Here is a 16,409-nt window from a genome sequence, read left to right as displayed (position 1 = left end):
CCGGGAGGGTGAGGCCGCCCCGGGGCGGGGGCCTCTGTGCCGCCTCTCCTCTGGCTGTGGCAGCCCTGCTCCTGGGACCGCTGGCTCACGCTGAGCCTCAGAGTCCGGCAGAACGCACCGGGGCCTTCCTGCAAGTCCCGTCCCTCCACACAGGGCTGACGGCGGGGGCTCCGGAGTTAGCGAGCCCGGGAAATCCTGGTCCATCCCTTGCACCTCTGGGCTGCTGGGCCTCAGTTTCTCCATCTGTCAATGGGAACGAAGTAGCGCCTCTTTCACACAGTTGTTATGGGAACAGGCAGGCGAGTGCGCGGGGAGGTTTCGGACCCGGCCTGGCACATTGAGGTGCTCAGTAAGCGTTGGCCGTTAGTGCTCCCTGCAGCCAGGGAGCGCGGGGCCCTCGTGCGCCCAGACTTCCTCCGGGTTAGAAGGCAGGGGCTCAGGCTCCCGTTTCAGCTCCACATCTGACATGTGACGAGAACATAAGCGACTCATGAGCCCTCCCGGGCGGGGCTCGGTGTCACACCCAGAGACTGAGGATGGAGGGCCCCGTGGCCCCATCCCCTCCCCCCCCTCTGGTGGACAGTCCTGTGCCGAAGGGGAGGAGGGGGAGCCAGGGCCCGGCTCTCCCCAGCGTGCCCCTGGAAAACCTCCACAGCTCCCCCGCTCCCTCTCAGCTTCTCCTTCAAAACATCCTTGTGGGGCGCGAGCAAGGACAACGGAGGAGGATTCGTGCTGGGATCGGAGAAGGGCGGAGGAGGCTGGGTGGCGGGAGCACCAGGGCTGCCTTGCTTTAACGACCCGGCAGATGGGATGACGGTGAGGCCTGCTCACTGGCCTCTGTTTGTCAGGCTCCCTGAAGGATGGAGACGATGAAGGTTGTGAACACTGACCGAGGCTTTGTCAGGCACCCGCGGTCTCTCACAAGGACGATTTCCTTCGGCCCCCGACTGTGTATGAGGTAACACAGCTGCTGTAACGAGCAAACCCGGAGGTACCGGTGGATGAAGAAAGCCGCCATTTATTTATTCATGTAACGCTGCAGTTCAGGTGACCCGGGGGTGACAGCTCTCCTCTGCGCAGTGACTCGCGAACCCGGCAGCTTCCACGTTGTGCCTCCACCTGTCTCAGCACCTTGGTGTCCTCTGCATCCGGGCGGCACACCGCGGAGCCAAAGCCCTCCCGGGGCAGTGACACGCATCACCCACACTCACACTCTAGGCCAAGAACCGGTCACATGACCCCACCAGGAAGCAGTGGATGCTGGGAAATGGTGTGCTCGGCCGGGCGGCCACTTCCTGGCCGTCACTCCTCACTACAGAAGGAGTGGTGCCCTGTTTGGAGGACAGCTAGCTGCTTCTGCCACATCTCATGGGATGGAGATGACAGCTACACCCACTTTACAGACGAGGAGACTGAGACCTGGACAGTCTGGTCTGACAGGGCCCAGAAAGCTTGTACGTGGCAAAGCCAGGACTTGAACTCGAAACGTTGTGAGTTCAGAGCTCTTCCGTTTAACCACTCTGGTGCTAATTTTAAACAGGCATTGCGATTCTTCCAGCTGTGAAATCCTGCGGAACAAGTTCTTCCCTTCCGTTTGCCCACGGTGCCCCTAATGCCCAGGCCAGGTGCGTCTGGGGCCTCGGCGGCCGTCACGGCGCCAGGCGGGGTCTCAGCCTCCGCCGTTCCCTCCGCCTGGACAAGCGATGACCCCCCGTAAGACAGCCCGCATGCTGGACTCCGGCCAGAAACCAAGGCAGGGCGCCATCTGTAAGAGATAAATAAATCAAAATATCATCAGTGGATAAGTGCGTGCCATCTGCTGCCCTGGCAGTTGAACTGGCAGCGGCCTCGGGAGGATTCCTAGGAGGCACTTGCCGGGCCCCACCACCAGCCTGCGTGGTGCGGGGAGGGCCGCACACGGGGTCTGCTGGCATCTCGCGTTTTCCGTGGCTCCGGGGCTGAATTCCTTGAATCTGGCCAGCGGAGGTGGGTGAACTTTTGCCCTTGCCACGCAGTTAAGCTAGTTTCTCATCGGCCGAAGTTGTTGGGGGGCCAGGACCAGCCGGCCTCTGTCCCCCTAGCAAGCTGGAAGCGGGGAAAACTAGTCACGCGCCCACCAAGAGGGGGCGCTCTGTGGACTCCGGGTCTCAGAACCAGCCTTGCGGGCCCCGGCAGCTGGGGATCACGCAATGCGTCCACGTTCCGATGGCCGGCGCCTCCTGCCGCGTGGGGAGGCCTCTTCGGAGGGCACCTGAGACTTGCGTTAGTAAGCCTGGACTTTTCTAGAACCTGCTTACTCTGCCAGGAGGCGCGGCAAACTAGTGGCCAAGTGCAAAGCCTCCGAGCTGGACCGTCTCCATGGGAACCCTGACAAGGCCCCGGGTGTCCCAGCCTCAGTTTCTCCATCTGGAGTGTGCAAAGCACTGGGGCTGGCGCCAGGCCCGTGCAGACACGGCACGCTGGCAAAGGCTGCCCGTTGGCAGGCTGGTGAGGCAGCGCCACCTCCTCTCCTCCCCAGTCCTCTCTGCAGCTCTCCCCACGCCCTCTCCTCCCCCAGCTCACACAGACCTCCTCAGCACCATCTGCTGGGGGAGGGGACGGAGTCACCATCCTCCGAGCGGCATCTGGGGACCCAGCCAAGGGTGCCGGGCTCCCAGGATCCTCACCGCCGTCTTCCTGCTTCCACACCTGGGCTCTGGTGTGTTTCTGCCCAGGGCAACCTGACCGGCCCTCAGCGCTCCACTCCCGTCTGCCAGCGTGGGCCCCTTCCTGGCCACCTCCCTGCTGGCTCCCCCACCTGGGCAGCCCAGGGGCACGCTCGGCCTGGGCAGGGGAGAGCCATGTGTCTCTATCCCGGGGCCCAGGGGAGAAGGGGTCCACATAGCTGATCCCGGAGCCCCGCACGGGGTGGGCGCTTCCCTCTGCTGTTTTCTGCTCCGTCCTCTCACTGGCCTGGAGGCCAGGTCCTCAGGGACGCCTGGCAGGTGAGGGAGGCTCGGGGTGGGGGCGGCAGAGGGGCCTGGATCGCAGGCCTGGGCTTTGGAGCAGCCTGGGGAGCCACGTGGGAGCGTGCTGTGACAGCGGGCGTGGGAGGCGGCACACCCGGCTGCTCCGAGCAGATGTCGCCTGATTTAACCTGACGGAGGAGCCTCCTTCGCACCCGTCACCTCAGGCAGCCTCCCGCAGCCCCACGAGGCAGATGATCATCCTTCACGGGCACAACCCAGCCCAACACAAACTTGCTTACACGCAGCCCACAGTGAGCAGTGTGTGTGCGTGTGTGTGGCGGGGGGGGGGGGGGGGCAGCAGGCTTTTCTTGGGAGCACCCCTGCCCGGCCTCCCCTGGCCCCGCTGCCCGCCTGCCCTGGCTGCTCTGCACGCAGCTTCTCTCTCACGCGGCCGGACATGCAGGAGGCGCCGGGCTGAGTCCTGGCATCAGGCCTGAGCGGGGAGCCGGAGCGGAGGCCGCTGCCACCCGGGTCCCGGGGGTTTCCTGTCTCCCCAGGGCCTGTGCCAGGTCTCCTCTGGGTGGGATACCTGTGTGCCCGCCGACAGGCGCGGCTGTGTGGCGAGGGCAGCTTCTGAGCCGCCACCCCACTGGGCTCGGTCGGGCCCCGAGGACAGGGGTGGTCAGAGGGCCGCGCCCAGGCCGGGCTCACGGCCTCTGGGGCTGTGTGTCTCATTCCCACGCTGCAGAAAGCCCGCAACAGCCCCAAAGGCGAAGGGTGCCGCAGGGTCTGGGATAGATGACCTTGCACTTGCGTTTTGGAGCAGCGGCAAAGCCCTCGGAAAGACGTCCAGATACAACGTGTGGGATTTGTTTCAGAGCAGCCCGTGGTGGTGAGGACCGGAGCTTAGCTGAGACAAGGCTGGCCACGGGCTGACCGTTGGAGGCTGGGAGTGAGGCCACGGGGCTCGTCACGCTAGTCTCTCTGCTTTTGCAAAAAACAGAAATTCCCGCCAAAAGAGGTGTTAAAAAGATTTTGCAGAGACACTCTGCGTGCCTGAGTCCAAGCTGGTCTGGCCGCGGAATGGCCGGGTCTCTGCCCCTTGGACAGGCCGAGCCCTGAGGATGGAAAGAGCTTTGGGGAAACACAGGCCCGGGCCCAGTCCCCACCACCGCCTCCGGGCGGTGGAACCTCGGGCGCCACTCTGCATGTGTGGCCTCAGTTTCCCCGTCTGTACAATGGGGATGGCCCTGGCCTGCTGGGTGCCACGCCCTCAGCAGGGCGCTCGCTGCACTCTCTGTGGGTCCCCGGGTCCCGGCTCCGAGGCCACGCGGCAGCTCTAGCTCCCGCCTGCTGGGGCCACGCCGGCGGGCCACGCTGTGCCCGACGTAGATGTGATAATATGACAGGAAATATTGCCAAAAATACACGGAAACGCAGAGCAAGGAGATGTTTCTTTGGCCCAGGCAGGCGGTGGGTGCACAGAGCGGGCTTCGTGGTGGGGGCGGCGGGGGCCAGTGTTGAGCTGCGGCTTGAAGGCTGGGCTGGCTCAGACCGGGAGAGATGGGAGGAGAGATGCTGAGACTGGGAGGTGGGAAAGGCAGGTGGGTAGGGCGGCATTCAGGTGTCACGTCCGGGGTGACTGCCAGGCCTCCCAGGGCAGCAGTGGGCTGGGGATGAGCCCCGGGCTCACCCCCTCCCCTGGACAGTGAGGCGCCCCCTGTCTGGTCTCTGCCCGTAGCTGGGCCTTGAGCTGCCTGGGGCTGCCGTCCGCGCTCACCTCTGCCCACAGGCGCAGGGCCCTGCTTCCAGGGATCTGCAGAGTGCGACTTTGGTGTGATGTCGATGGAGGCAGTTTATGAGACTCTCTTCGTATTTCTCAGCCCACAGCCACCCAGAGCACCTGCTCCCGCCCTGGCTCGGAGGGCGCAGCAGGGGTGAGAGCTGGTCTCGGAGCCTGTGTGCTGGCGCAGACACGCGGCCTCTCAGTCGCAGGGACGCTGTCGGTTGGCTGCCATTTAGAGAAGTCAGGGACGCCCTCCTTTGGAGCTAAAGTTCCGCGCGGCTGATGCACTTCAATGTCAGGACGGAGGCTCTACCAGGGCGGGGACTTGCCTGCTGGTTCCCTGCTGAACCCCAGAGCCCAGAGCAGAGCCTGGCATGCAGCAGGCGCTCCATAAACGCGGTTGAGTGCAATTGCATGAATAACACATTCTGTGAAGGAGACAAGGAAGCAGGGGGGTGTGAGGCGATGGGTGAGGAGGGGCGAGGGCAGCCTTGGGTAGGGTGGGCTGCTGGCTGTTCCCCATTCGCCTCCACCCCTCTGTGCCGTGGCAGCCTGCCCGGACTGCAGGAATGGCAGGGCTCCTGCACCCCCTGCCTTCTCCTTGGCTGTGCCTGGTGGGAGGCACTGGCAGGAAATCAGGCGGGAGGACAGAAAGCTTGGGGTGTTTCTCCCCTCCCCTGCCTCGTTCTCTCCCCGTTGAGGTTTGATAGTAACTGCATGGATCTAAAAGTGTGGTCCCAGCCCGGCTGGTGTGGCTCAGTGGTTGAGCATCAACCCATGAACCAGGAGGTCACGGTTCGACTCCTGGTCAGAGCACATGCCCGGGTTGTGGGCTCCATCCCCAGTGTGGGGCGTGCAGGAGGCAGCTGATTAATAATTCCATCTCAGAATTGATGTTCCTATCTCTTTCTCCCTCTCTCTTCTTCTCTGAAATTAATAAAAATATGTTTAAAAAAATAAATAAAATAAAAATGAGGCCCCAGCACAGCAGCATCAGCTGCCTGAGGACCTGTTAGACATGCAGAGTCTCGGGCCCCATCCCAGAATTCCTAGTTCCGGTGCCGCTTCCCTGGGCGAAGCTCCTCCTTCGCGGCCCCGCCTCTCCCAGGCCCTTCCCTCCCTGGCCCCTTCGGGATGGGGAGATGCGGCTGCCCCGCTGCTGGCTCCTCACTCATTCACATGCCCCTCGGTCTGCTGGGAGGGCCTTTCAGGTGCCGCCTGCTTCCTGCCGGGACCCTGGTGTGCAGATGGCTGCTAGGCAGGGCACACCCTCGCCAGGCCTGCCGTCCCGGAGGCTGGCCTCGGCCCCTGCTGGCTGTTGCGAGCTCTTGTGTTGGTTACCTTTGCGTTGGGCTGAGTTTCAAGTCCCATCTGCTGGCCGCCAGCCTCGGGGCCAGGGGCCAGGCGCCAGGGGCCGGGGGAGGACCCCGTGCAGACGTTCTTCTGGAGGCCGTGGTGGGTGTAAACAAGCCCTTCACTCTTACAGGCAAGGGACGTCCTGGTACCTATTTCTCTGGTCACGTGATGCAGGGCTGAGGCTCCCTGCTGACGGTCTCCTAGTCCCATGGGGCGGTGGGACCCTCACTGGGTGCAGGATTTTTGCAGAGCCTGTGACCTCTGACCCCGACATCCAGCTTTCTCAGGCTGTTTTCCTGGAAGGCACTGAGTTCTTAGGGGGCGGTGGAAGCTCTGCTGCTCAGAGATCCGCAGACATTCACCCCTTTCCCTCCCCCCCTCCCTCCTGAGGTCTGCGGGCTCCACCCTCCTCCCATGCACGTCTTCCTCGGTCCCCTCCCTGCAGGGGGGCAGCGTTGCCTCCTGTGGGCTCAGGGGCACAGTGGACCTGTGGGCACCTCCCTTCCTGGTAGCAGATGCTGACTTTTGTACCTTCTTCCTCTGAGTAGCTCACCGTGAGCCAAAGGGCATCAGATGCCCATGGGTTTGGAGCAGACAGTGGAGGTGCAGGGCCCCCAGGCACTGGCCCCCAGGGAGCCCCTGACCCGCTGGAGCTGCCGCTGGGAGCGCGGGACTCCTGGTGCTGAGCTGTCCCCGCTGCACCACCTGCTGGTTGACGCAACCCCTTCTGGCCCTCTTGTAGTTAGCAACGTCGAAACACGGCACTGGTGACTCACCGCGCACAGGCAGGAGCATGGAAGGCTCATGTCACACATCTAGGAAGTGAGCGAGCCAGGCCCCTGCTCTGAACCCCTCACACCACCCTCCCTTCCGGCCCCCCCGTGATAGTGGGCCACGCAGCCTCTTCTCTCCTCCATCAGCCTGCGGAGGGCCATGTCCTGTGCCCCGTGACTCGTATGTGGAGATGATGATGACAATGAGGGCCACCATCTCCTGAGCGCCCACTCTGCTCCAGGCGTCGTGTCCCAGCCCTTTGCCCGTGTTGAGTCTTGACAGCATTCCTACAGGGGCTGTGCCCATTTCACAGTCCAGGAAATGAAGGCCCAGAAAGACTGGGGACTCGTGGTGGGAAGTGACAGAGCCAGGATCTGACCTGATTCCAGAGCTCAGGCCCTTGCTCACTGCTATCCTGCCCCACACACCATGCTGTTGTGTGAAGGGTGTCCATGGCGACAGCATGCGCTGCCATAGAATGGCTTCCTGTTGTTTGTCTGACCTGGAAAGTAGATGCTTTTACAGGTCGGACTGGAGTGTGACTCTCACCCTGGCTGCAGGTTATAATCGCCTGAGGAGCTTTTAAAGCCGCATTGGTGCTGGGCACCACACTGACCAATTACACGGGGGCCTGTGTGGGTGGGCCCAGGGCTTCCCGGGGCCGAGAACCGCTTCGCTTGGATGACGTTTAGGATTCTTCTCAGCTGTCAGGTCCCCCGGCTCAGAGAAGGCAGTGCGCTCCGCTCCACGGTCTAACAGGCCAGCCTCACTGTGAAGAGATAAAGGCATTTGTCTTCAGTTTTACGTCCAAACGAAACTCCCTAGTCATTAATCTGTTACCTCCCCCACACACCCAGACTAGGGATTGAACCTGCATTGGAGGTACGTGCCCTTGACTGGGAACTGAACCTGCAAGCTTTGGTCCATGGGCCGACGCTGTAACCACTGAGCACACTGGCCAGAGACTGGTTTTATTTGTTTATTTATTTTTTAATAAAGGAGAGATGCAAAAGGCAAAAGTGCGTGGGGCCACTGCGGTCTGAATGCAGCCCCGGGTGCTGGTCTGAATCCGGCCATTAAAATCCCCCCTCTCTGACTTTGAGAAAACAATATGAGCCTTAAATAAATTTAAGACAGTTCCTTCGCAATCCATCCATTCGAGCTCATCATCTGCTTTCATTTTCTAAACCCTCCTCCCAGCAAGCGTCTCTCAGCAGGGGATGGCCTCGGTACCACGGGCTTGCTGTGCGGCTCAGGCTGGCACTCAGCGCCCAGCCCACCTTCCACATCTGCACAGGGAGGCGAGGTCCTGCGCCTCAGTGTAGAGCGTAGAGAGGAAGCGAGCACAGCACGGGGGTAGGGGAGGGGGTGGAGGGGCCCATAGGAGCGGTGTCTGCCCACCTGTGACCCGTGACCCGGGAGGGATCATATCAGAGAGGAGGTTTCTCCTTGGCTTACACTCAAGGCCCTTCGTGACCGGCCTCGCCTCCCTTCTCGGCAGCTCCTCCCGCCCCCATGTCTGCCTTGGCCTGTCTGTGGGGCTGGAAGGAAGTTCAGGAGCCTAAAGGGCTTCCAGGGACCTTCTTAGACAAGAGCATAGGGAGCTGAAAGCAGACACAGGAGGCAGCAATGCTGGAAGCTCCCAGGTCTTTCTCACCGCCTACCTCACAGCGGTTCCATTCTGACCAACATCTGTCTCCTTCAGGGTCGGCGGAAAAAGCCTAAACCGGGCTCAGGCGCTCACTCTGGAGGTCATCGGGGCTAGGTCTGGGCCAGCTGGTGCTGTAGGCGAGGCTGGGGGTAGAGCAGCAGGGAGGGGTGGGGACTGTGGCAAACTGGAGCCCTGTGCCCAGCTGGAGGGGGCAGCGTCGGCCCCGCCCTGTCGGACTGCTGCTGTGGGTGTGGGCCCAGCGTGGCCTGCGCCTCTGGTTCTTCAAGAGAAAACCAGAATCTGGATTTGTAGGCAACCGTTTCCCTGTTTGTAAGGCCAAACAAAATGTGTTTGTGAGGTGGGGGGTGTGTGCGGGGGGCCTGGAGGCTGGACCCTGTCTTACTCTCACTGCATCCTCGGTGGCCAGTGCAGGGCTGGGCATCGAGGAGGCCTCAGAGGAAAGACTGAGGACTGAGGTTTCTTACAGGCACAACATCTGGGTGCCAGGCATCCACTCATTTAGTTCCTGTTTGTTCACCTGTTCCCTTGTTCATTTATCCTTATGCCCCTTCAGTAAGTATCTGCTGAGCACGCACTGTTAGCAGGCTCTGCTCTAGGGGGAGGGTCCAGGGGGAGGAGAGGGGGAGTGTCAGGGGGGAGCGGGGTTAGTTAGGACAGGCCTCCCTAGAAGGCAATCTGGGGAAAGTGAGGAGGAGGGGAAGGACGGAGCCTTTGGCTCTCAGGGGGAAGAGCGCTCCAGGCGGGGTGGCAGCAGTGCCGAGGCCCTGAGGCAGGGACATAGGTTCTGACTCTGAGCGAATTAGGAATCCTAGGAGGGCTCTGAAAGGAGAAGCATAATCTCAGATTCTAACAGGCCCCTCTGGCCTCCGGGTGGATCAGGGAAGACACAGGGGGACCAGGGCAGAGGTTGCTGCAACCAATCAGGTGGGGGCCGTGGTGCTGGGCCGGGCAGGTGAGGCGCAGTGGTCGGGTTCTAGGGAAGCTGGAGCCCCAGGCCAGCTGTGGGGGTGTGCGGGAGAGGGAAATCGAGGCTCTGGCCTGAGCATCCTGGCGGCGGGGTTCCATCCACCCAGCTGGGGATGCCCTGGGGACGTGGCGCCTGCCCTTGGGGCTTACGGCATGCGGCCGTCCACCCACCAATCACATGCGAAGAAGGTCCTCAGTGCCCGGTGCCCTGCAGGAGAAGGCACATGCCTTGGGGCTCGTAACAGGGGAGTGTGTTCCTGCTGGTGGTGGGAGGGAGGGCGAGGACCCGGGAGCTGAGAGGAGGAGGTAGGGGTGAGGGTGGAGAGGCCGTTGGAGGCCAGTTGTGGGTCCCCATGAGCAACCCAGACTTTATCTTTCCTTTGGAAAGAGATCTGAGGGCTTTGAGCAGGTGTGTGCACACCAGTGTGTGTGCACACGCATGTGTTTGGTGTGATCAGAGCTGTGTTTTGATGACACCCCTGCGGCTTCAGTGCTGAGAACGGGTTGGACGGAGGCCCTGGCGCCCGTGAGGGGCTGTGGCCTCGCCCGGCGGGGCCGGACGGTGGGCAGGGACGGGCCTGAGGGGACCAGATAGACGGGACTGGATGGGCTGGAGGTGAGAGCGGAGGCGGCAGCACAGCTATGCTCAGCCACATTCCGCAGGGACAGTCTTCCCGGGAGGAAGGCAGAGAGAGAAGCCACTCGGGCTGGACCCTCCGCCCGGCCCCCAGGCTCCCGGGAGGGGCGGCCGCAGCCGGCAGCGCCTTCCCCTCACGTTCTGAACGCCTTCTCTTCTCTCCTAGGCGAGACGTGCCGCAGCTTCATCGACCTGGCCCCGGCCTCGGAGAAAGGTAAGCGTAGCCCCCCCCTCCACGTGTGGGCCTCCCCCTCCAGGCACGGCCCCGCCCTGGGGCTGCCGCCCGTGAGATCCCGCCTTCAGACACCTGGCCGGGCTCAGCCGGACCCCTGCAGGGCTCGGAGTTTCTCCCCAAGTCTCTCCCGAAATCGCCATTGGTGGAGCGAGGAACACGGTCCCACCCTCCCTGCCTGTGGGCGGTGCTGAGAGGAGCCACACTCTCGTCCTGTCCAGGGCGCTGGGACTGTGGGAGCTGGGGTCATGTGTGTGTCCACGTGTGAGCATGTGTGTGTGTGAGCGTGTGTGTGTGTGTGTGTGTGTGTGTGTGTGTACATTGTGTTCGTGTACAGTGACAGGTGGCTTGCTGGGCCTCCTTCTGCAGACAGGACCTTTACTCCTGCTGCTTTTATGAGCCTGGGCCTGGAGAGGTGCATCTTCGTGTTTTACTGGCCTCATAATTTTACTTCCTGGGCTCGGCAGCCGCGCCGGGGACCTCTGGCTGTGTCTATAAAGATGCTCACCAGGAGGCCGAGGGGGTGGCTCTGCAGCCAAGCTGCTGAAAGCCGTTCGTGGGCTCCTGCCTCCCCAGCCCTGCGCTGTCCTGGGGTCAGTGGGGTTTGCTGGTGGCAGCACCGGTGGCCTGTCCCCCTGGTCCCCCCCGAGGCTCCTGCGGGAGGGAGGCCCTCTCCGTGACCTCTCCACACCGTCTGCTCCACAGGGCAGAGACGAGCTGCTTGCTCAGGGCCCTCGGGGCGTCCGGCTGGTGCTGAGCCCAGGCGTGCTCTCCCACGAAGAACATCCTTCTCCCAGGCTCTCGCCCTGCCCCTGCTGGCCCCGGGACTTCCTCCCGGTCTGCGAATGCGGTATAATCATGGCACAAACCCTGCCTGGCTCCCCGCCACGCTCACCATGCACCATGTACCGATCTGAGAACTCCCCGCCCATTGGCCCACTTAATCCCCATTTTACAGATGATGAAGCTGAGGTGCAGAGCATATGATACCACGCCTGGGGGTGGCCACAGGCCTCCAGGGTGTGTGTGTGTGTGTGTGTGTGTGTGTGTGTGTGTGGGAGACTCGCTAAGGGCACAGCTGTTTCCTCTGCCTGGACTGCTTGTCAAGTCTCCCCAGCCACTGGCACCCACAGTGACTGTTCATCTCTCCAGAAGGGCCGGGCGTTTGGGGGCGGTAGCAAACCTTCCCTCCCTCGCCAGGCCCCGGGGCGCCTCTGTGAGCAGCCAGTGTACGCTCCTGGGCACCCACGTGGCAGCTCCGGGCTGGGCATTGGGGAGCAAGGGCGGAGGGGCGAAAGGCCGGCCTGCCGGAGCGGGGCCGGCTACACACAGGGTCCAGCACGGTGCAAGGGCTGCAGCCGCCAACAACGATGTCCCTTTGCCGGACAGGGCGGCCCCTCACATCCCTGCCCAGAGCCCATGAAGACGTTTGGGATCCTCCCGTTGTTATAGTCACCAGATTCCTCAGCAACCATTTGAAGTTCCCGGTTCCTAAGCCTCAGGTGGGAGCTTATCCTCACGGGTAGATAGACTCTCACTGGGAGCAAATGAAGAATGATTGAGTGAATGAATGATTGAGTGAATGAATGAGTGAATGAATGAATGAGTGAATGAATGGATGGATGGGTGGATGGATGGATGAATGAATGAGCTCCCATGATTCAGTGCTGCTGCCAGGCTGCACTGCAGCATCCTCATTGCAATCCCCCAGTGCCCGCCAGCACGGTGGAGACCACGTAGCACTGAGATCGAGCCGTGTACCACCGCCCCCAGCAGCACGGACGTTGACAAAAGAAGCCCGGCTCAAAGGTGTGCACTGATCCCATGTCTGTAAAGCAGGCGCAGGCAGTACAGTCTCCGCTGTTCCAAGTCAGGCCGGCGGCCGCCCTGCAGAGTGGGCGTGACTGAGGGCGGCGTGCGGGGGCTCTGGCCGCAGCGGTGCTCGGTCCGTGATCCGGGTGCTGGCTACATGGCTGTGCTCGGTCCGTGATCCGGGTGCTGGCTACACAGCTGTGCTCGGTCCGTGATCCGGGTGCTGGCTACACGGCTGTGCTCGGTCCGTGATCCGGGTGCTGGCTACACGGCTGTGCTCAGTCCGTGATCCGGGTGCGGGTTACACAGCTGTGCTCAGTCCGTGATCCGGGTGCTGGCTGCACGGCTGTGCTCAGTCTGTGATCCGGGTGCGGGTTGCACAGTTGTGCTGGGTCTGTGCCAGCGCCTCAGGCTGCGCACCTGCCGTGTGCGCACTTCTCTGTATGGACGTGTGGGATACATCCATAAAAAGTGAAGAAAAACTTCCCCACCCTGAGTTCCTGTCATCTTTTGGAAATGAAAATCCTTTCATGCCTCCCAGACTCACCCAGGACAGTTTAATGCAGTGGGCATGGCCCTCCGAGATCCAGGGCTTGTCACTCCACCTTTTCCAATCCATGACGTGGACCTTGTGCCCCAGCTCTGCCTTCTCACTTGCATGCAGACCCCCCCACCCCAAACTCCATCTTCTCTCATGCCCCTGTGCCTTTGCACATGCTGTGTCCTCTGCCTGAACTGCCGTCACCACCTTGCAAACTTCTATGGATCCTTCAAAACCCAGCTTAGACATGACCTCTCCTGAAATGCCACCCGAACCCCAGAGGTACCCACTGTGACTGGTCCGTTAGCACCCGTCACACTGCGTTTAGGCCATCCCCTCCAGCAGGCCGGACGCTCCCTGAGGACAGGCACCGGCTCTTGTCCTTCCTGAGGCTCCCGTGCCCCAGGTGGGTTGGCACACAGAATTTAGTGAGGGTTTGTTGAATGAATGAATGAATGAATGAATGAAGAAGGAGCAGGGCCATGTTACAGACTCGAGGTAGCTCATTTGGGGTCAAACACGGGGACCCTGATTCTGAAGCCACAGTCCACTCCCGCCCCCCTGGGCTGAGGGGTGTGTTGAGCCATCCTGCTCCCCGCCCGCGGCCCCGGGCGTGGGGGCTTCTGGCAGCCGCCAGCTGCCAGTTTTTGTGGAACCATCTCCAGAGCTGGTAGGTTCATTTGTCTGACGGCGCAGGGCCGTGTAACAACGTGGCGGCTCCTGGCCACCGTCCCGCGTCTGCCTGAGTCATTTCTCACTCCAGCTTCTACCACGGTCTCTTGTTGGTTCCCTCAGCCTCTCTATTCTCCGTCGGAAATCTATTTACAGTCCTGCTGCTCACTTAATTTATTTAGTGCATTTTATCGATTTATGCCATGGAACTGAAACGTGCATAGCTCAGAACGCGCTGAGCAGGGGAGGGGGTGGCCACCGGCTCCCTCGGCCGCCCGGACTCTGATGTGGGAGTGACGTGTGGGCCCGCCAGCCGGCTGCAGCCCGCACGCGCGGGGGCCGGGCGCCCTGTGCCTGCGCGTCCGTCCCGGGCGGTCTCTCACCGCTGGCTGCCCGGAGAGCTCTATCCGCTCGCAGGAGCCAAGCGCAGGCCCTGGCTCCTCGAAGCCCCCCCTCGCCTGCAGGCGGAGCCGGTGACGCCCGCTCTGTGCTCCCAGGTCACCGAGGAGCTGCCTGTGGTCCAGGCCTGACAGCACGGGGGCTCTGCCTCCTGCATCCCAACCAGACAGAGGGTGCGGGTCCCAGCAGGAGCCCGATCCCTGCTCCCGCTCACCTTCCCTCCCAGCCAGAGGGAGGCAGCTCTGGCAGCCGCCGGCGGAGGGCGACTGTCCGTCCCCGGATGGCCCTGGCCCGTCTGCGGGGGCGGCCGAGCGCGGGCCCTCCCTCAGAAGGAGACCGTTTCCGGCCGTTATCCGTACACTCACCGCAGGTGCACCGGCTGTGCGATGCATCCTCGGAGGCGGGTCCGACGGCCGCCGTGCTGCAGGAACGGGCTGCAGGCACCTCCGGCCGCCTCGCCGCAGGCCAGCGGTCAGCATCTGCTGCCTGGCGTGAGCCAGGAGCCCGGTCCGGACCCAGGAGAGTCACTGGCAGCTTCTGCTCTCGAGGAGCCTCCTGGGGGAGGCAAACAGGAGGGGGAGCGCCCCCTCACTGAGCCGGCCCGGCGGGTGCAGAGGGGGCCCCGTGGGGACGGTCCGGAGGAGGAGCGGCATTCTGTCTCGGGGCCAGGGGCTCCGGGGAGGCCATTCCTGCAGACCGAGTGGCAGCTGCACAAAAGTGAGCCCCGTGTCCTCAGTGCAGGGCCCGGCAGACGTGCCTTGGACGTTTACTGAATGACAGAAGCGTAGGAGGAAAGTAGAGACCAGAGAGGTTAAGCACCTTGCTCAAGGTCACACAGCAAACGTAAGAGTCAGGCTCCAGGCTCCCAAAGGCTTTTAAAAGCAGCACATGCCTGTCCTGAGACCTCCCCCCATCCTGCCTCACCCCCACTCCTTCCCTCCTCCCTCCGGCCTCCTCCCTCCCTCCGAAGTGCTTTCCGCCACCTCCGTGCTGACATTCTGGGTCCCTCTAATTACGCGCTCTCCTGAGAGGTGATTGAACCCTCCGCCCGCCTGGCGGAGTGCTGCCCCGGAGATCACACAGCTGGTAATTGCTCTCGTTGCTCTGATTCCAATTATCGAAGATGGTCTTTCCACGCAATTAGGCGCCGGCCGTCCCACCTCCGCCCTCTCAGGGGCGTCTGCTCGGCCCCGATGGCACCCAGCCCGCACGCCTCCGCATTGGGCAGTTCTCCGAGCGGAGGCTCAGAGCGAACAGCGGTCACGGAGGCTCAGAGAGAACAGCGGCCACTGAATGGACCGCGGGGGTCCGTCTGCGGGGCTGCGGCAGGCGGGCGGTGGGGGCAGGACTGGCCGAGCGGGGGCTGAGGAGCTAGAAGGTGCTCCTTCCACATCCCAGCGAAGCCCTCCCGGCCGATGCTCCTGATTCCTCCCTGGATCGGGGTTTACAACAAGTCCGTGTGGCCAAGGCCTGCGCTCCGAGTCTAACGGCCTCCACCTCAGACGCCGGTGATGCCCAGGTGGTTAGACACAGCACACCAGGGCCCCGTGCACACAGGCCGCCGGCCGAGGCTCCGCTCCGGCTCCCGCCGAGGCCGGTGTGACGGCGGGGGCTGGGCGTGCACGCCCTGCAGGACTGCATGTGGGGGCCGGGGAGACAGGTTAACGATCACACTCACCTAACCACACCCACCCACACCCCCACCCACACCTACACCCACACCCACACCCCACACCCACACTCCCACCCACACCCACACTCACACCCCCACACCCCCACACCCACACCCCACCCCCACACCCCCACCCCCACACCCCCACACCCACCCACACTCACACCCACACCCACACCCACCCTCACTCACACCCACACCCACACCCACCCTCACACCCCCACACCCACACCCACCCACACCCCCACCCACACCTACACCCACACCCACACCCCACACCCACACTCCCACCCACACCCACACTCACACCCCCACACCCCCACATCCCCACACCCACCCACACCCCCACCCACACCCACACCCACCCTCACACCCCACACCCACCCTCACACCCACACCCCCACCCACACCACCCACACCCACACCCACACCTACACCCACCCTCACACCCCCACACCCACCCACACTCACACCCACACCCACACCCACCCACACTCACACCCACACCCACACCCACCCTCACACCCCCACACCCACACCCACCCACACTCACACCCACACCCACACCCACCCTCACACCCCCACACCCACACCCACCCACACCCCCACCCACACCTACACCCACACCCACACCCCACACCCACACTCCCACCCACACCCACACTCACACCCCCACACCCCCACACCCACCCATACCCCCACCCACACCTACACCCACACTCACACCCACACCCACACCCACACCACCCACCCCACCCACCCCACCCACACCCACACCCCTATCCCCACACCCCCACACCCACACCCCCACCCTCACACCCCCACACCCACACCCCCACCCCCACACCCCCACACCCACCCACACCCACACCAACACTCACACCCCCACCCACACCCACACCCACCCACCCCCACACCCACACCCACACCTCCACCCCCACA

At 63.0% G+C, this 16,409-nt stretch overlaps 1 protein-coding gene across 1 annotated transcript in view; it reads left to right on the top strand.

The window, feature by feature from the left end:
* Positions 1 to 16,409, top strand: part of GSG1L (GSG1 like) — a 159,056-nt gene that overhangs the window by 49,910 nt on the left and 92,737 nt on the right. The window contains exon 2 of the mRNA XM_084882967.1: positions 10,306 to 10,353. Coding sequence (XP_084739093.1) covers positions 10,306 to 10,353 — 48 coding nt within the window. The remainder of the gene's footprint in view (positions 1 to 10,305; positions 10,354 to 16,409) is intronic.

This window comes from Pipistrellus hanaki (genome assembly GCF_964339955.1).
Source record: "Pipistrellus hanaki genome assembly, chromosome: 4".
Classification (NCBI taxonomy): domain Eukaryota; kingdom Metazoa; phylum Chordata; class Mammalia; order Chiroptera; family Vespertilionidae; genus Pipistrellus; species Pipistrellus hanaki.
This window is presented reverse-complemented; position numbering and strand designations above follow the sequence as displayed.